Here is a 20,572-nt window from a genome sequence, read left to right as displayed (position 1 = left end):
CAGGCAGAACCTGATTTTGTGACATTTAAATTTAAATTAGAGTATCTCCGCGCATTACTTAAGGAGGTGCTATCTACTGTGGATGATTGTGACAATCTGGTCATCCCAGAAAAATTTGTGCAAGATGGACAAGTTCCTTGAGGTCCCGGTGCACCCTGATGCTTTTCCGATACCTAAACGGGTGGCGGACATAGTGTATAAGGAGTGGGAGAAGCCAGGCATACCTTTTGTCCCTCCTCCTATATTTAAGAAATTGTTCCCTATGGTCGACCCCAGGAAGGACACATGGCAAACAGTCCCTAAGGTCGAGGGGGCGGTTTCTACTCTAGCCAAGCACACGACCATTCCTATTGAGGACAATTGTGCTTTCAAAGATCCTATGGATAAAAAATTAGAGGGTTTGCTTAAAAAGATTTTTGTACAGCAAAGTTACCTCCTTCAACCTATTTCGTGCATTATTCCTGTCACTACAGCGGCGTGGTTCTGGTTTGAGGAACTGGAAAAGTCGCTCAGTAGGGAGACTCTGTATGAGGAAGTCATGGACAGAATTCACGCACTTAAGTTAGCTAATTCCTTTATTTTAGACGCCGCTTTGCAGTTAGCGAGGTTAGCGGCGAAAAATTCAGGGTTTCCAATTGTGGCGCGCAGAGCGCTCTGGCTAAAGTCTAGGTCGGCGGATGTATCTTCCAAGACAAAATTGCTTAATATCCCCTTCAAAGGTAAGACCCTTTTTGGGCCAGAATTGAAAGAGATTATTTCAAACATCTCGGGGGGAAAGGGCCATGCCCTCCCACAAGATAAACCTTTCAAGGCTAAGAATAAGTCCAATTTTCGTTCCTTTTGCAATTTCAGGAACTGAACGGCATCCAACTCGGCAGCCTCTAGACAAGAGGGTAACGCTTCCCAGACTAAACCAGCTTGGAAATCAATGCAAGGCTGGAACAAGGGTAAACAGGCCAAGAAGCCTGCTGCTGCTACCAAAACAGCATGAAGGGGTAGACCCCGATCCGGGACCGGATCTTGTAGGGGGCAGACTCTCTCTCTTTGCTCAGGCTTGGGCAAGAGATGTTTAGATCCCTATGCACTAGAAATAGTCTCTCAGGGTTTTCTTCTGGAATTCAAGGAACTACCCTCAAGGGGAAGGTTCCACATGTCTCACTTATCTTCAAACCAAATAAAGGGACAGGCATTCTTACATTGTGTAGAAGACCTGTTAAAGATGGGAGTGATACACCCAGTTCCATCTGTGGAACAAGGTCAGGGGTTTTACTCAAATCTGTTTGTAGTTCCCAAAAAAAAAAAAAAAAAAAGAGGGAACTTTCAGACCAATTCTGGATTTAAAAATTCTAAACAAATTTCTCAGAGTTCCATCGTTCAAAATGGAAACCATTCGAACAATTTTACCTTCAATCCAGGAGGGTCAATTTATGACTAGCGTGGATTCAAAGGATGCGTATCTACATATTCCTATCCACAAAGATCATCCAAGGATTTTCACAAAGGTGCTAGGGTCCCTTCTAGCGGTTCTAAGACCAAGGGGTATTGCAGTGGCACCTTATCTGGACGACATTCTAATCCAAACGTCGTCTCTTTCCAAAGCAAAGGCTCATACAGACATTGTTCTAGCCTTTCTCAGATCTCACGGGTGGAAGGTGAACGTAGAAAAGAGTTCCCTGTCTCCGTCGACAAGAGTTCCCTTCTTGGGAACGATAATAGATTCTTTAAAAATGAAGATCTTCCTGACAAAAGTCAGAAAGTCAAAGCTTCTAAACGCTTGTCAAGTTCTTCACTCTATTCTACAGCCTTCCATAGCTCAGTGCATGGAAGTAGTAGGGTTGATGGTTGCAGCAATGGACATAGTTCCTTTTGCTCGAATTCATCTAAGACCATTATAACTGTGCATGCTCAAGCAGTGGAATGGGGACTATACAGACTTGTCTCCAAAGATTCAAGTAGACCAGATGACCAGAGACTCACTCCGTTGGTGGTTGTCACAGGATCACCTGTCTCAGGGAATGAGTTTCCGCAGACCAGAGTGGGTCATTGTCACGACCGACGCCAGTCTATTAGGCTGGGGCGCGGTCTGGTATTCCCTGAAAGCTCAGGGTCTATGGTCTCGGGAACAGTCTCTTATCCCGATAAACATCCTGGAACTGAGAGCGATATTCAATGCTCTCCGGGCTTGGCCTCAACTAGCGAAGGCCGGATTCATAAGATTCCAGTCAAACAACATGACGACTGTAGTTTACATCAACCATCAGGGAGGAACAAAGAGTTCCTTGGCGATGAGAGAGGTATCCAAGATCATCAAATGGGCGGAGGATCACTCCTGCCATCTATCTGCAATTCACATCCCAGGAGTAGACAACTGGGAGGCGGATTATCTGAGTCGTCAGACTTTCCATCCGGGGGAGTGGGAACTCCACCCGGAGGTTTTTTGCCCAGTTGACTCAATTATGGGGCATACCAGACATGGATCTGATGGCGTCTCGTCAGAATTTCAAGGTTCCTTGCTACGGGTCCAGATCCAGGGATCCCAAGGTGACTCTAGTGGATGCATTAGTGACGCCTTGGTCGTTCAACCTAGCTTATGCGTTTCCACCGTTCCCTCTCCTTCCCAGGCTTGAAATAGCCAGGATCAAACAGGAGAAGGCCTTGGTGATTCTGATAGCTCCGGCATGGCCATGCAGGACTTGGTATGCAGACCTGGTGAATATGTCATCGGCTCCACCAGGGAAACTACCTTTGAGACAGGATCTTCTAGTACAAGGTCTATTCGAACATCCAAATCTAGTTTCTCTCCAGCTGACTGCTTGGAAATTGAACGCTTGATTTTATCCAAGCGCAGGTTTTCAGATTCAGTGATAGATACTCTGGTCCAAGCCAGAAATCCTGTGACTAGAAGGATTTACCATAAAATATGGAAAAGATATATCTGTTGGTGTGAATCCAAGGGATTCTCATGGATTAAAATTGCCAGGATCCTCTCCTTTCTCCAAGAAGGTTTGGATAAGGGATTGTCAGCGAGTTCTCTAAAGGGACATATTTCTGCTTTATCTGTCTTGTTACACAAACGACTGGCAGCTGTGCCAGATGTACAAGCTTTTGTACAGGCTTTGGTCAGAATCAAGCCTGTTTACAGACCTTTGACTCCTCCCTGGAGTCAAAATTTAGTTTTTTCAGTTCTTCAAGGGGTTCCATTTGAACCCTTACATTCCATAGATATCAAGTTACTATCTTGGAAAGTTCTGTTTTTGGTTGCTATTTCTTCTGCTAGAAGATTTTCTGAACTATCTGCTTTGCAGTGTGATCCACCCTATCTGGTGTTCCATTCAGATAAGGTTGTTTTGCGTATCAAGCCTGGTTTTCTTCCTAAAGTTGTTTCCAACAAGAATATTAACCAGGAAATAGTTGTCCCTTCTTTGTGTCTGAATCCAGTTTCAAAGAAGGAACGTTTGTTACACAATTTAGATGTAGTCCGTGCTTTAAAATTCTATTTAGAAGCAACAAAGGATTTCAGACAAACTTCTTCTATGTTTGTTGTTTATTCTGGTAAGAGGAGAGGACAAAAAGCTACTGCTACCTCTCTTTCTTTCTTTCTGGCTGAAAAGCATTATCCGATTGACTTATGAGACTGCCGGACGGCAGCCTCCTGAACGAATCACAGCTCACTCTACTAGGGCTGTGGCTTCCACATGGGCCTTCAAGAACGAGGCTTCTGTTGATCAGATATGTAAGGCAGCGACTTGGTCTTCTCTGCACACTTTTGCCAAATTCTACAAATTTGTTACTTTTGCTTCTTCGGAGGCTATTTTTGGGAGAAAGGTTTTGCAAGCCGTGGTGCCTTCTGTTTAGGTAACCTGATTTGCTCCCTCCCTTCATCCGTGTCCTAAAGCTTTGGTATTGGTTCCCACAAGTAATGGATGATGCCGTGGACCGGACACACCAATGTTGGAGAAAACAGAATTTATGCTTACCTGATAAATTACTTTCTCCAACGGTGTGTCCGGTCCACGGCCCGCCCTGGTTTTTTAATCAGGTTTGAAAAATTTCTCTCTCTATACACTACAGTCACCACGGCACCCTATAGTTTCTCCTTTTTTTCTCCTAACCGTCGGTCGAATGACTGGGGGGGCGGAGCCTGGGAGGGACTATATGGACAGCTCTTGCTGTGTGCTCTCCTTGCCTTTCCCTGTGGGGGAGGAGAATATCCCACAAGTAATGGATGATGCCGTGGACCGGACACACCGTTGGAGAAAGTAATTTATCAGGTAAGCATAAATTCTGTTTTAACTTAGGGGGGTGTTAGGGTTAGACTTAGGTTTAGGGGTTAATAACTTTATTATAGTAGCGGCGACGTTGGGGGCGGCAGATTAGGGGAGAATAAAATTTATTATAGTGTTTGCGAGGCGGGATTGCAGCGGTTTAGGGGTTAATACATTTATTATAGTGGCGGCAATGTCCGGTCGGCAGATTAGGGGTTAATAAGTGTAGGTAGGTGGCGGCGACGTTGGGGAGGGCAGATTAGGGGTTAATAAATATAATATAGGTGTCGGCGATGTTAGAGACAGCAGATTAGGGGTTCATAGCTATAATGTAGGTGTCGGCGATGTCCGGTCGGCAGATTAGGGGTTAAGTAATTTTATTATAGTGTTTGCGATGTGGGGTGCCTCGGTTTAGGGGTTAATAGGTAGTTTATGGGTGTTAGTGTACTTTGTAGCACTGTAGTTAAGAGCTTTATGTTCCGGCGTTAGCCCATATAACTCTTAACTACTGACTTTTAAATGCGGTAGGAGTCTTGGAGGTAGAGGCTGTACCGCTCACTTCTTCCAAGACTCGTAATACCGGCGTTAGGCAAATCCCATTAAAAAGATAGGATACGCAATTGACGTAAGGGGATTTGCGGTAGCCTCGAGTCGCGGAAGAAAAGTGAGCGGTACACCTGTACCTGCCATACTCGTAATACCAGCGGGCGTTAAAAAGCAGCGTTAGGACCCCTTAACACTGCTTTTTAAGGCTAACGCAGAACTCAACACCTAGGCGTATATCTTCATGTTATTCTCAGACTAAACGTTTCTTTGAATGCATCATTCTATCTAGTTTTTGCTTAGTGTTTAATGTCCCTTTAATGGGTTTTTTTCTGTTGATAATCATTTGATAAGCTTTTCTGAAGTATTGTGATGAAACCTTTATATTCCTAAAAATAAACAACTTGTTCACATCCAGTTAAAACATTTGAATTAGTGGATCAAAAACTTACGCCTACTTGCAAAAGTCAATGCCAAATCTAGATCAGCCTTCAAATAGCTTTTCTAAGAACTGCTCAGTAGCACATCTAAGATTTTCATGATAAATAATTAGCTTCCAGTCACAAATGTATTCCCAGCTTACAAGAAAATGATTAAAGGTCTCGCTGTACTATTAGCAATCATAGCTGTTCTTATAAAAGCACTACATTTCTAAAAAGAAAAAAATGCTATGATGTTTGTGATATAAACTAAACTGCTATATATTTTTGTTTCACCGGCTTTTCATATTAATTAGATGGTTTAATTCTAATTGGATATTTAAATATTTCTAACATGGAGGTGAACACTGAACATAAATATTTATTTTGTATATATATATATATATATATATATATATATATATTAAAAATACTTTAATGCCATTTTAAGACCCTTTTAAATTCACTTCTATTTTTAAATGTACATAGTTCTCTTGTTATCCATTGTTGAAAAAGAATATGTACATATCCTACAATAGTGGAGCTACCTGGTGATTGGTGCTCACACACATTTGACTCTTGTGATTGGCTGACTACAAGTTTTCAACTCTCAGTAGTGCAATGTTGTTCCTTCAGCAAAGGATATCAACAGAATGATTGGGTTTCAGATCCCTTAAAAAAAAAAAAAAAAGGCTATGGAGTTAACTCTTAAGAAAGAACACATCCAGAAAAAAACGTAGCATAGGTATAAAGTGATTTTATCTATATCTATGTAGAATATATATTTATTGGCAATGAATCAATTTGTAATATATTTTTAAAAATATGCATGTGTAGACTTTATGGCTCAATATGATAAAAAGATTAGTAACAAAAGTCATGCTTCTCAATAATAATAATAATGGTATGTTAAACACCTTTTTATATATCCACTATCTATGTGTTTTACTTTTGCACAAATGTAGCTGTTGCAGTATGTGTTGCCTATCCCATAGCTATTATATACTGATCATGTTAGCTAATATATTAGCTGTCTTTTGCTTCTTCCTGTATCTAGCTTGCTAATGGCTTGCAACCTCTCTCTAACTGGTTTATTTAATCCTATTACTCCTACTGCCACTTAAAGGGACAGTATACATTAATTTCACATAACTGCATGTAATAGACACTACTTTAAATAATATGCACAGATACTGATCTAAAAATCCAGTATAAAACGTTTTAAAAACGTACTTAGAAGCTCCCAGTTTAACACTGTTGATGAGGTTAGGTTGAGACACCCAGTAAAAGGGGCTGAGAAACCAGGAAGAGAAGACACTCCCCTCCCCCGCATATGAAAAAAACAGATAACAAAGAGGAGCCAGCAGGAGTCTGTAAATTTATGTATACATCTAATACTTTAGGGCTTGGTTAAGAGAGTGAAAATCAGCACAATGTTTTTAAAAAATAAAATAAGCAAAACTATACATTGTTACAAAAACACTACCAGATGGGCTATATAAATGGATCATCTACAAAACATTTATGTAAAGAAAAATCTAGGGTTTGTCCCGTTAATGACTCTTGCTCCAGCTGTTTTTATACTTCCTATGTCAGTATACCTCTCTCTTCTGCTATCTGTTGTCCAATGCATCGTTTTGTTCTGATCCATTTTTATCCAGCTATGTGTTCTACCCTTTATTTCACGCTAACAAACAACTGGTAACCTCTCAGTTAGAAATGTGTACTTATAATAATTATTTGTCAAAAACACATAAATTAAAACATTGCCATTATTTTAACCTAAGCTTAAAAGGATAGTAAACCCACATTATTTTATTTCATGATTCATATAGAGCAGCCATTTTAAGCAAATTTCTAATTTACTCCTGTTATCCATTTTTCTTCATTCTCTTGCTATTTTTATTTGAAATAGCAGCAATCTAAGCTAAGGTGCCGGCCCATTTTTGGTTCAGCACCCTGGATAGCACTTGCTGATTGGTGGCTACATTTAGCCACCGATCAGCAAGCGAAACCCAGGTTCTGAACCAAACATGGGCCGGCTTCTAAGCTTTACATTCTTGGTTTTCAAAAAAAGATAGCAAGAGAATGAATACAAATTGATAATAGGAGTAAATTAGAAAGTTGCTTAAAATTGCTGCTCTATCTGAATCATGAAAGAAAAAAACAGAATTTATGCTTACCTGATAAATTACTTTCTTTTGTGGTGTATCCAGTCCACGGATTCATCCTTTACTTGTGGGATACTCTCCTTCCTAATAGGAAGTGGCAAAGAGAGCACACAGCAGAGCTGTCCATATAGCTCCCCCTCTAGCTCCACCCCCCAGTCATTCGACCGGAGGTTAGGAAGAAAAAGGAGAAACCATAGGGTGCAGTGGTGACTGTAGTTTAGACTAAAAATCTACCTGACTAAGAGCCAGGGCGGGCCGTGGACTGGATACACCACAAGAGAAAGTAATTTATCAGGTAAGCATAAATTCTGTTTTCTCTTGTAAGGTGTATCCAGTCCACGGATTCATCCTTTACTTGTGGGATACCAATACCAAAGCTTTAGGACACGGATGAAGGGAGGAAACAAGACAGGTACCTTAAACGGAAGGCACCACTGCTTGTAAAACCTTTCTCCCAAAAATAGCCTCCGAAGAAGCAAAAGTATCGAATTTGTAAAATTTGGAAAAAGTATGCAGCGAAGACCAAGTCGCTGCCTTACAAATCTGTTCAACAGAAGCCTCATTTTTAAAAGCCCATGTGGAAGCCACTGCTCTGGTAGAATGAGCAGTAATTGTTTCAGGAGGCTGCTGGCCAGCAGTCTCATAGGCCAGACGAATGATGCTTTTCAGTCAAAAGGAAAGAGAGGTAGCAGTCGCCTTCTGACCTCTCCTCTTACCAGAATAGATGACAAACAATGAAGTTGTTTGTCTGAAATCCTTAGTTGCTTGTAAATAGAACTTTAAAGCACGAACCACATCAAGATTGTGTAACAGACGTTCCTTCTTCGAAGAAGGATTAGGACACAGAGAAGGAACAACAATTTCCTGGTTAATATTCTTATTAGACACAACCTTAGGAAGAAAACCGGGTTTGGTACGCAAAACTACCTTATCTGCGTGGAACACCAAGTAAGGTGAGTCACACTGTAAAGCACATAACTCTGAAAATCTTTGAGCAGAAGAGATAGCTACCAAAAACAAAACTTTCCAAGATAAAAGTTTAATATCTATGGAATGTAAAGGTTCAAACGGAAACCCTTGCAGAACTGAAAGAACTAAATTCAGACTCCATGGCGGAGCCACCGGTGTATAAACAGGCTTAATTCTGACTAAAGCCTGATTAAACGCTTGAACGTCTGGTACCTCTGCCAGAAGTTTGTGTGAAAGAATAGACAAATCAGATATCTGTCCTTTTAAGGAACTAGCTGATAATCCTTTCTCCAATCCTTCTTGGAGAAAGGACAATATCCTGGGAATCCTAATCTTACTCCATGAGTAACCCTTGGATTCGCACCAACAAATATATTTTCGCCAAATCTTATGGTAGATTTTCCTGGTGACAGGCTTTCTAGCCTGAATCAGGGTATCGATAACCGACTTAGAGAAACCACGCTTAGATAGAATTAGGCGTTTAATCTCCAAGCAGTCAGACGCAGAGAAATTAGATTTGGATGTTTGAAAGGACCTTGAAGTAGAAGGTCCTGCCTCATTGGCAGAGTCCATGGTGGAACGGATGACATGTCCACTAGGTCTGCATACCAAGTCCTGCGTGGCCACGCAGGTGCTATTAGAATCACCCACGCCCTCTCCTGCTTTATTCTGGCAACCAGACGAGGAAGGAGAGGAAACGGTGGAAACACATAGGCCAGATTGAAGGACCAAGGTGCTGCTAGAGCATCTATCAACACTGCCTGGGGATCCCGGGACCTGGACACATAAAGAGGAAGTTTGGCATTCTGACGGGACGCCATCAGATCCAATTCTGGAGTGCCCCATAGCCGAGTCAGATGGGCAAATACCTCCGGGTGGAGTTCCCACTCCCCCGGATGAAAAGTCTGACGACTTAGAAAATCCGCTTCCCAGTTGTCTACTCCTGGGATGTGAATTGCTGAGAGGTGGCAAGAGTGAACCTCCGCCCACCTGATTATTTTGGCTACTTCCATCATTGCTAGGAGACTCCTTGTTCCCCCTTGATGGTTGATGTAAGCTACAGTCGTGATATTGTCCGACTGAAATCTGATGAATTTGGCCGCAGCTAGCTGAGGCCATGCCTGAAGAGCATTGAATATCGCCCTCAGTTCCAGAATGTTTATCGGGAGAAGAGCTCCTTCCCGAGACCATAAGCCCTGAGCTTTCAGGGAGTCCCAAACAGCACCCCAGCCCAACAGACTGGCGTCGGTCGTTACAATGATCCACTCTGGTCTGCGGAATCACATTCCCTGAGACAGGTGATCCTGAGACAACCACCAGAGAAGAGAATCTCTGGTCCCCTGGTCCAAATGTATTTGAGGAGACAAATCTGCATAATCCCCATTCCACTGTTTGAGCATGCATAGTTGCAGTGGTCTGAGGTGTATCCGTGCAAAAGGGACTACGTCCATTGCCGCTACCATTAGTCCGATTGTCTCCATGCACTGAGCTACAGACGGCCAAGGAATGGAATGAAGAGCTCGGCAAGTAGTTAAGAGTTTTAACTTTCTGACCTCCGTCAGAAATATTTTCATTTCTACCGAGTCTATTAGGGTTCCTAGGAATGGAACTCTTGTCAGGGGGGAGAGAGAACTCTTTTTGATGTTCACCTTCCACCAGTGAGACCTCAGAAAGGCCAATACAATTTCCGTGTGAAACTTGGCTCTTTGGAAAGTCGACGCCTGAATTAAGATGTCGTCTAGGTAAGGCGCCACTGCTATGCCCCGCGGTCTTAGAACCGCCAGAAGGGACCTTAGCACCTTTGTGGAAATTCTGGGAGCAGTGGCCAACCCGAAAGGAAGAGCCACGAACTGATAATGCTTGTCTAGAAAGGCGAACCTGAGGAACTGGTGATGATATTTGTGGATAGGAATATGCAGATACGCATCCTTTAGATCCACGGCAGCCATAAATTGACCCTCCTGGATCATTGGTAATATTGTCCGAATGGTCTCCATCTTGAATGATGGGACTCTGAGGAATTTGTTTAGAATTTTGAGATCCAGGATTGGTCTGAAAGTTCCTTCTTTTTTGGGAACCACAAACAGGTTTGAGTAAAAACCCAGCCCTTGATCCACAATTGGAACTGGGTGGATCGCTCCCATTGTATGTAGGTCTTCTACGCAGCGTAAGAACGCCTCTTTCTTTGTCTGGTCTGTAGACAGACGAGAAATGTGGAACCTTTCCCTTGGAGGGGAGTCCTTGAATTCTAGAAGATATCCCTGGGATACAATCTCTAAGGCCCAAGGATCGTGTACGTCTCGAGCGAAGAGAGAGAGTCTGCCCCCCACTAGATCCGGTCCCGGATCGGGGGCTACCCCTTCATGCTGTCTTGGAGGCAGCTTCAGGCTTCTTGGACTGTTTACCCTTGTTCCAGCCCTGGTAAGGTTTCCAGGCTGCCCTGGGTTGTGAAGTGTTACCCTCTTGCTTTGCAGCAGGGGCGGATGAAGCGAGACCGCTCCTGAAATTTTGAAAGGAACGAAAATTATTTTGTTTGTTCTTTGTCTTAAAGGACTTGTCCTGATTTCTGAGATAATCTCTTTCAATTCAGGCCCGAAAAGGGTCTTTCCTTTGAAAGGGATGTTCAGTAGTTTGGATTTTGACGACACATCGGCCGACCAGGACTTTAGCCATAGCGCCCTGCGCGCCAGAATGGCGAAACCTGAATTCTTTGCCGCTAACTTAGCTAGTTGGAAAGCGGCATCTGTGATAAAAGAATTAGCCAGCTTAAGAGCCTTAATTCTGTCCATAATGTCCTCATATGAGGTCTCCATCTGGAGCGCATCTTCCAGCTCCTCGAACCAGAAAGCAGCTGCAGTGGTTACAGGAACAATGCACGCTATAGGTTGGAGAAGAAAACCTTGATGAACAAAGATTTTCTTAAGTAAACCCTCTAATTTTTTATCCATAGGGTCTTTAAAAGCACAACTGTCCTCAATTGGTATGGTTGTGCGTTTATCAAGTGAAGAAACAGCCCCCTCCACCTTAGGGACCGTCTGCCACGAGTCCCGCGTGGTGTCAGGTATGGGGAACATTTTCTTAAAAACAGGAGGGGGGACAAACGGAATACCTGGTCTATCCCACTCCCTAGTTACTATATCCGCGATCCTCTTAGGGACCGGGAACACATCAGTGTAAACAGGAACTTCTAGGTACTTGTCCATTTTACACAATTTCTCTGGAACCACCAAAGGGTCACAGTCATCCAGAGTAACTAATACCTCCCTGAGCAATAAGCGGAGGTGTTCTAGTTTAAATTTAAAAGCCAACGTATCAGAGTCTGTCTGAGGAGCAACCTTTCCCGAATCGGAAATTTCTCCCTCAGACAGCACATCCCTCGCCCCCATTTCAGAGCATTGTGAGTGTATATCGGATACGGCTACTAAGGCATCAGAATGCTCATAATCTGTTCTTAAAACAGAGCTATCACGCTTTGCAGGTAACACGGGCAGCTTAGATAAAAATACTGAGAGGGTATTATCCATAACTGCCGCCAAGTCTTGTAAGGTAAAAGAGTTAGACGCGCTAGAGGTGCTAGGCGTCGCTTGAGCGGGCGTAACTGGTTGTGACACTTGGGGAGAGGTCAACGGGCTAACCTCATTACCTTCTGTCTGAGAATCATCTTGGGCCACATTTTTAAGTGCAACAATATGGTCTTTAAAGTGTATAGACATATCAATACAAGTGGGACACATTTTGAGAGGGGGTCCCACCATGGCTTCTAAACACATTGAACAAGGATTTTCCTTGGTGTCAGACATGTTTAACAGACTAGTAGTGAGACAAACAGGCTTAGAAATCACTTTAATCAAGCAAAAACACACTTTGCAAAAAAACGTTACTTTGCCTTTAAGAGATAAAAAAGGCACACAATTTTCCAAAACAGTGAAAAATGCACCAAACTTTTTGAAATTTCTTAGTAAAAACCGTTTGCCATAAAAAAGTGTCAACTTGCCATAAAAAAGTGTCAACCAGCATAAATTAGCCCTGTTATGTAAGCTTGAATTTCCATACGTAGTCTCTGAATAAAGCTTACCCTTCCCTCATGGGGATCTTATCAGTCCTTTTCTAGCATTATCACAGTCTTGCCTAGAAATAAATGACTGAACATACCTTATTGCAGCCTAACCTGCAAACCGTTCCCCCCAACTGACGTTTTCTTGTACTCCTCAGTCCTGTGTGGGAACAGCAGTGGATTTTAGTTACAACATGCTAAAATCATCTTCCTCTCTGCAGAAATCTTCATCTCTTTTCTGCTGGAGAGTAAACAGTACACACCGGTACCATTTAAAATAACAAACTTTACCCTTCCGATAGGGACCCTATTGCTTAGAGCCGGCAAAGAGAATGACTGGGGGATGGAGCCAGAGGTCGAGCTATATGGACAGCTCTGCTGTGTGCTCTCTTTGCCACTTCCTGTTAGGAAGGAGAATATCCCACAAGTAAAGGATGAATCCGTGGACTGGATACACCTTACAAGAGAAAATTGGGTTTACTATCCCTTTAAACTAGCATCCAGAAAAATGTAGATTAACAATTCCATGGTCACCAAATATGTATTAAATATCAGACATTCTCAGTTTGAATTAAACAATGATCACAATGTTTTATCTATTCTGTTTTCAGGCGTTCCAGAGATTTGTTTTTTAAGCAGTAAGACATGAATAATTGTTCACAGAGAAATTTGCAACATGCTGTAAAAGCAACTTACTCTTTTGATTCACGCGTCCTTCTGGTGACGTGTTGCACAAGAGTGTCAAACCCTGATACCTCTCCTTGGCTTTGAGCAAGTGTACATTTCTCTGTTTCCTCTTCAATGACAGATCCCATGGAGTTTTTAATGTAATGTCTGAGGTACTTAACAAGTTCATAGCTAAAAGAAATATGAAACAATTTAATAGGATTCAAGCAATGGGTTAAGCAAACAATACTTATCTAATATTAACAGTTGTCTCTGATATAAACAGAAACATATACTACATTTTAACATTCTACTGCAAAGGTCAGTGAATAAAACGGTATTTTCTATAAACCAAGTTTAAAGAACAGTCATTTGAGCTAACAGTGACATCTACTGGTGCATTTGCTGAAGTGACTCAAAGATGTTTATAAAATGTTGTCAAACTAGATTAGTGAGACTGGTAACTGCAGATGCGCATTCGTTTTCGAACTAATGTACATTCGTACTGAAAATCAGATTTCCGTTTCGTAAATGAGAATTAATATCCGAATGAATGCACCAACGAAATTTAAAGAAAATGAAAAAATACTGAAGAAATTTGTCAGTATTTGTTTTCTTTAAATTGATTTTCAAGGCTTAAAGGCAAGTCTAGTCAAAATTAAACTTTCATAAATCATGAAGGGCATGCAATTTTAAACCACTTTTACTTTTATCATCAATAATGCTTTGTTATCTTGTTATTCTTTGTTGAAAGCTAAACCTAGGTAGGCTCATATGCTAATTTCTAAGCCTTTGAAGACTGCCTCTTATCTCAGTGCATCGTGACAGTTTTTTTACAGCTAGACAGCACTATTTCATGTGTGCTCACTACTGTGGAGTTATTTATGTGTTAGCACTGATTGGCTAAAATGAAAGTCTGTCAAAAAAAAAACCCTGAAATAAGGGGGCGATCTGCAAAGAGATTTAGATACAAGGTAACCAGACAGGTAAAACGTATATTAATATAACAGTGTTGGTTATGAAAAAATGGGGAATGGGGAATAAAGAGATTATCTATCTTTTTAAACAAACATTCTAGGAGTAGACTGTACTTTTAATACTTACCTTCATGCTCTCTGGAAAGCGCACTAACCTGATCCCACTCTTACCAGGTCCCCGGCTGCGCTAACAGGAGGCTTAGCTTGCTCGAGACCCAGGACCTACACTAACTTTAGTACAGGTCCTGGGAGCAGAACTACTAAGCCTCCTGTTAGCGCAGATAGGGCTCTAGCGCGAAGAGGATCAGGTTAGTGCGCTCTCCAGAGTGTGTTAAGGTAAGTATGTAGCTTATAAACATTTACATTGGTTTTAATGAAATCGAATGTAAATGTTTAACGAAAATGTGATTTTTGTTTTGTTTTAATCTAAACGAAAACCTAACAGTGCAAGGAACAAATTTCCTTGAATATTTGAAATGAAAATTTGGTCCGAAATTACATTTTCTTCACTGCACATCTCTACTAGTAACCCAAATAGAAATGCTAGAAGTTTATAAGGTTATAAGTACTACAGAAAGATCTAGATCCAAGTTATGTCAGTTATAATTATTTAAAGGGACATTAAACTACTGAGTACAACTACAATAGAATGGTTATTCTTCACCATGCTATTGTTTTCCTTCTGTGCCTGCAGTTGTCTTAAACGTAATTATATTATTTTAACCCCTTATAAGTATCAGTTAGTGAAGCTCTAGATTCCTTAATGAGTTAAAATAATAGAACAGCTTTAATGAGAGCTGGTGAGTAGTAACCAGGCTACTGTTGTTGTACCTAGCCGTTTAATGTCCCTTTAATAAAACCAATAATGTTATCAATATTTTTGGTAATCTCTAAAATAGTAATATTCATTTTAAAAAGACATTAAACAAGTTGAGATCGTTACTCAAGTAATACATTTATAACTATCCCTAACTGGTTCCAGCAGTTGATATAAGATTACATTTTTTATACATTAATAAATCTAGGTTACAACATGGTGGTTCCTATTACATTATGGAGTTCAAAATTTCACACTTTTTTTTTTTAAACATTTAAACATCTAATTTTAAAAAATCTGGATATTATTCTTATACTAATCTCTCCTTTAAAAGCCTATTTATATCTAGAATGTATTTAGTGTTTAATCTCTCTTTAGTTTTTTATACTACATTTTACATTAAAAGGGATATGAAACCTGTTTTTTTCTTTCAGGATTCAGAGAGAGTGTACAGTTTTAAACATCTTCTATTATCTAACTTTCTTTTTTTTCTTGCTACCCTTTGTTGAAAACCATACCTAGGTAGGATCAGGAGCAACAATGCACTATTGGGAGCTAGCTGCTATTTTGTGGATGCACATTTATGCTTCTTGTCATTGGTTCACCTATTGTGTTTAGCCAGCTTCCAGTACTTCATTCTGCTCCTTTAACAAAGGGTACCAAGAAAATTAAGCAAATTGTATGATACAAGTAAATTGAAAAGTTGTTTAAAATTATATGCTGTATGTGAATTATGAAACAAACAATTTGGGTTTCATGTCCCTTTAATATCTCAGGTATAGGGCTAGTAAAGGACATAATAGTCACAATTCAAATGTGTGGGCTGATGTCGGTTTTGGACAGAAGAATTTTTACAGTATATATATATAAAAATGCTTCTAGTAAAGATATCCCTGTTTTTAATTGCATTTGCCCTGTCTAGCTCATTCAAACACTGTTCTTTCTCAGAGAGTCAATGGTGACTTATACGTTCTTTTAATTATCTTTCATCGTCTCAGCCTAAAATCTAACAACATGTGCTCTAAATATGGATATTAAAGGGACATTAAACCCCAATTTTTTCTTTCATGATTTAGATAGAGAATACCATTTTAAACAACTTTCTAATTTACTTCAATTATCTAATTTGCTTCATTTTCTTGATATTCTTTCCTGAAAAGCATATCTAGATAGGCTCAGTAGCTTCTGATTGGTAGCTGCACATAGATGCCTCATGTGATTGGCTCACCAATGTGCATTGCTGTTTCTTTAATAAAGGATATCTAAAGTTTGCAGCAAATTAGATAATAGAAGTAAATTGGAATGTTGTAGTCTCTATCTGAATCGTGAAAGAAAAGTTTGGGGTTTAATGGCCCTTTAAGCCTGTATCATCCCCTTGATTGTCTTTTCTATTACAACTGCCTTATCATAAGAGCACCATTCTCAAAGGTATTACCCTACACACTTAGATTGTAAGCTTTCTATAGAACAGAACAGTGTCTCTCAACCTTTTTGTAGCAAGTACCCCTTAGGCATACAGTTGTTTCCTATGTACCCGAACTGTAGCACAAATATTATTAATCTTTTACATGAGCAAAAAATGGAAATCATGTGTATTACTTGATTCCATAAGCTTGTATCAAAGGAAAATAAACTATTTTCTGCATGATGAGGTAAGTAATATTGATGGTACCATCTATATATTTTTAATAACCATTTAATACACAGTTTTTCTGTTATGTTTTATTGCAGCATACTTTAGTATGATGCACTCTACCTATTTCACAGTGGCACATTTATCTGTGACTTGTCTCAAGCCAGAATCTAAGGTTTTACCAATTTGAGGTGAATCCGTGATTGAGAAGTGGTCCAACCTAGGCAGGGAATTACACTCTGCCCTGTTAGGAGTGATCAAGGGTAGATATGAGAAACACAGCATTCTTTGATTATGTAATATTTGCAATAGCTATCAGGAAAAAAACAATGAAGAACAATCCCTGTAGTACCCCTTGCCAATGCCCTAAGTACCCCCCTATGGGTACACGTACCACAGGTTGAGAAACTAAGTAACAGAACACTGCAATCCTTCTTTCCAGGTCTGCCTTTTCCTGACGTGTCTTTATTCATTGTACCATGTATAGTGCTATAGAAACGGAGGGTGCATTACAAATTTGTGTCTAATTTGTAGTGTGACAACAGTATGGAACAGAAGTATTAGAGGAATTATAGGAATTATAGGAATTGTGATAGCAATGACAACAGAACACCTGGCTCATGTAATGAGGGTCACAGACTTAAATCTCATTCATTATCCCAAAACATTTATCACATTTATCAGAGCTCACACTAAAATATATTGAACCTAGAAACAGTTGCAGCTCATGATATTTATGGGGCCATTATATTAATAAAATAACATGCTCTAATTTGTTAGAGCCAGTCATTTAATCACTAGTGATGCTGCAAAGTTATGCGTTTAACTGGGTGTTTAACCCCATTTGTGCGGTTTAAAGTACCTCATGGGTCCCGCAGAGAACTGCTGGTCGCAAGCAGAAACTGCTGATGATCCAAATCAGCAGTGTTAGTCACATGACCCAGTAGTTGTGTTAGTTTTAGAGCATCTTCTTTCATTTTACAGCTTTTGGTATAAATTAACTAGGTTATGGTTGTATGCCAGATGCTGTATCATTTTATTTGTTTTATTTGTGAATTGTATTTATTTTTTTGTCTCAGTGTCAGTGTCCAGTATGAAACAGCAAAACAGAGGTTAAACACATAGCTTTTCAGCGTCACTAGTGAGTTTACCACTATAATGGTCCTTAAAAGTGTCAACGTGATAGGGTTAAGGTGCAACTTTTATGTTTCACAAAACAATTACCCAGAGCTCTGAAGTCACGGTAATCAATCAATCATTGCGCTCAATCGATCGTGTTTACTTTCAACTCGTACTACCAGCAGTAAGCCCAACGAGCGCAAACACCCGCGATAGACCATTTATCGCTCAGGCACAAACATTTGCGCTTCACTTGTCATCTGGCTCTAAATGTCCGTTCTCAGCCAAATACTAAATAGCAGGGAAATTGGAAGTGGCCATAAATTAACTTTAAAGTGAAGGTCCATTTTGATGAATTAGTGCCCGGTTTTTAATAAACCTATTAAAAACAAGGGCACTTTAATTCATCAAAATTGACATTTCACTGTTTTCTTCAAAAACTTACCTTTTAATCCTGAATGCCGCTCCAGCGATTTCCCCGGCCGTCGGAAGCCTCTGCAGACGTCAGAAATGACAAATCAGGCTTCCTCAAATCACAGCTTCCCCCCGGGGGAATCTTGGCCTGATGCAACGCTTTGATTGGAGGAAGTCGGATTCGTCATTTTGGACCCGCGAAGACGGCTTGCGACGGGCGGAGGAAGTGCTGGAGCGGCTGCCAGGATTAAAAGGTAAGTTTTTGAAGAAAACAGTGAAATGTCAATTTTGATTAATTAAAGTGCCCTTGTTTTTAATAGGTTTATTAAAAACCGGTCACTAATTCATCAAAATGGACCTTCACTTTAATAAACTATGAAAAGTGTGCAGCACTAGTAAATATTCAAATGAATTGTAACTTACACTTTTAGTATGAAAAAGAAAATTTGCATTACACTATTTAACACCATTAATGTGAACATGGTACTCTAAAGTAAAATCTACTTTGTCAACTTTAAAAAAGGATAACATGCGCCTAAAATAAATAGGACAAATTCGACTCTAAAATTCTCCTATTCTGCTCCCGTTCTCCATGGTGCACAAGCGCAAAAAAATAAGGGTTTAAACTAGCTTGTTTTAGTCGTATTTCCTATAGTACGCCTCATTCATTTAACTAGTTAAAAATGTATAATTTATTTTCTCCTATAGTGGAAAGACAGTTCTCCTGCAAATGTGTGCATCAAAGCTCTTCATAACTACTGTGGAGAACAGCTTTAGAAATCTATCAATTGTAGAAGTGATGTTAGAGAAAAAAAGGGCTCAACAAGGCAAAAAAATAATATATAACGATGTGCAATACAATAATAATGTATATTGGAGCATATATATATATATATATATATATATATATATATACACACACACACACACACACATACATAAACATATACATACACAAACACATATATATATATATATATACTTACCAGAAGTCCCATTTTTACTGGGATTGTCCCGGTTTGGAGGCGCTGTCCCAGTGTCCCACCCGGTTGTTCATTCTGTCCCAGTAGGGTTGCCACCTCCGGGTTTCAAATCATGTGTCTGGGTTTCAGACCACCTGAAACCCAGACACATTATTCAAAATGACTGGACTGTGGCTCTCCAGCATTGTTGGATGCTGGTACTTTGTTACATACAGCCCTGCTTAGCTTAACGTTCGTGTCCTTCAAAGTTTACATTTAGTAATACAGGCTGAGTGAGCAGCATAGGTTTTTTTTTTAATTTTTAATTTTGTAGTACTACTTGGTTTATTTTTTCTAAGAATTTAATGTGAGCAATGACATTCAAAATCATGTTAAATAGGAGTCAGTACACACCTGCCATCATTTAAAATGCCTCCGATTAACCCCAAATAAAGTTCAGCTGCTCTAGTTGGTCTTTCCTGACATTTTCTTAGTCGCAACCTACAGCAAAACCCATGGTTCGCAGAGAGCTCCCAAAGCATCAGAGGGATCTCATTGTTAAAAGGTATCAGTCAGGAAAACGGTACAAAAGAATTTCCAAGGCATTAGATATACCATGGAACACAGTGAAGACAGTCATCATCAAGTGGAGAAAATATGGTGCAACAGTGATATTACCAAGAACTGGACGTCCCTCCAAAATTGATGAAAAGACGAGAAGAAAACTGGTTTGGGAGACTGCCAAGAGGCCTACAGCACCATTAAAGGAGCTGCAGAAATATCTGGCATGTACTGGCTGTGTGGTGCATGTGACAACAATCGCCCGTATTCTTCATATCTGGGCTATGGGGTAGAGTGGCAAGACGGAAGCTTTTGCTTACGAAAAAAACATCCAAGCCCAGCTAAATTTTGCAAAAACACATCTGAAGTCTCTTAAAAGTATGTTGCAAAAGGTGTTCTGGTTTGATGAAACCAAGATTAAACTTTTAGGACATAATTCCAAAAGATATGTTCGGCACAAAAACAACACTGCATATAACCAAAAGAACACCATACCCACAGGGAAGTATTTTGGTGGGAGCATCATGCTTTGGGTCTGTTTTTCTTCAGCTGGAACTGGGGCCTTAGTCAAGGTAGAGGGAATTATGAATAGTTCCAAATACCAGACAATATTGGCACAAAACCTTCAGGCTTCTGCTAGAAAGCTGAAAATGAAGAGGAACTTCATCTTTAAGCATGACAACGCCCCAAAGCATACATCCAAATCAACAAATGAATGGCTTCACCAGAAGAAGATTAAAGTTTTGGAATGGCCCAGTCAGAGCCCAGACCTGAATCCAATCGAAAATCTGTGGGGTGATCTTAAGTGGGCTGTGCACAAGAGATGCCCTCACAATCTGACAGATTTGGAGTATTTTTGCAAAGAAGAGTGGGCAAATCTTGCCAAGTCAAGATGTGCCATGCTGAAAAACTCATACCCAAGTGCTGTATTATTTTAGTTTTTTATTTCTACTTCCCTCCACCTAAAATATTTTAGTTTGTTTTGCAATTGAGTTATACAGT

The 20,572-nt window shown here is 40.2% G+C and overlaps 1 protein-coding gene across 1 annotated transcript in view; it reads right to left on the bottom strand.

Annotated features, from left to right (window-relative positions):
- Nucleotides 1-20,572, bottom strand: part of TBC1D32 (TBC1 domain family member 32) — a 695,824-nt gene that overhangs the window by 634,772 nt on the left and 40,480 nt on the right. Inside the window, exon 3 of the mRNA XM_053710787.1 lies at nt 13,118-13,279. Within this exon, the coding sequence (XP_053566762.1) occupies nt 13,118-13,279 (162 nt within the window). The remainder of the gene's footprint in view (nt 1-13,117; nt 13,280-20,572) is intronic.

The sequence above is a fragment of the Bombina bombina genome, chromosome 4, assembly GCF_027579735.1.
Source record: "Bombina bombina isolate aBomBom1 chromosome 4, aBomBom1.pri, whole genome shotgun sequence".
Lineage (NCBI taxonomy): Eukaryota > Metazoa > Chordata > Amphibia > Anura > Bombinatoridae > Bombina > Bombina bombina.
Note: the sequence above shows the minus strand (reverse complement) of the source record. Positions and strands in the feature narration are given on the sequence as shown.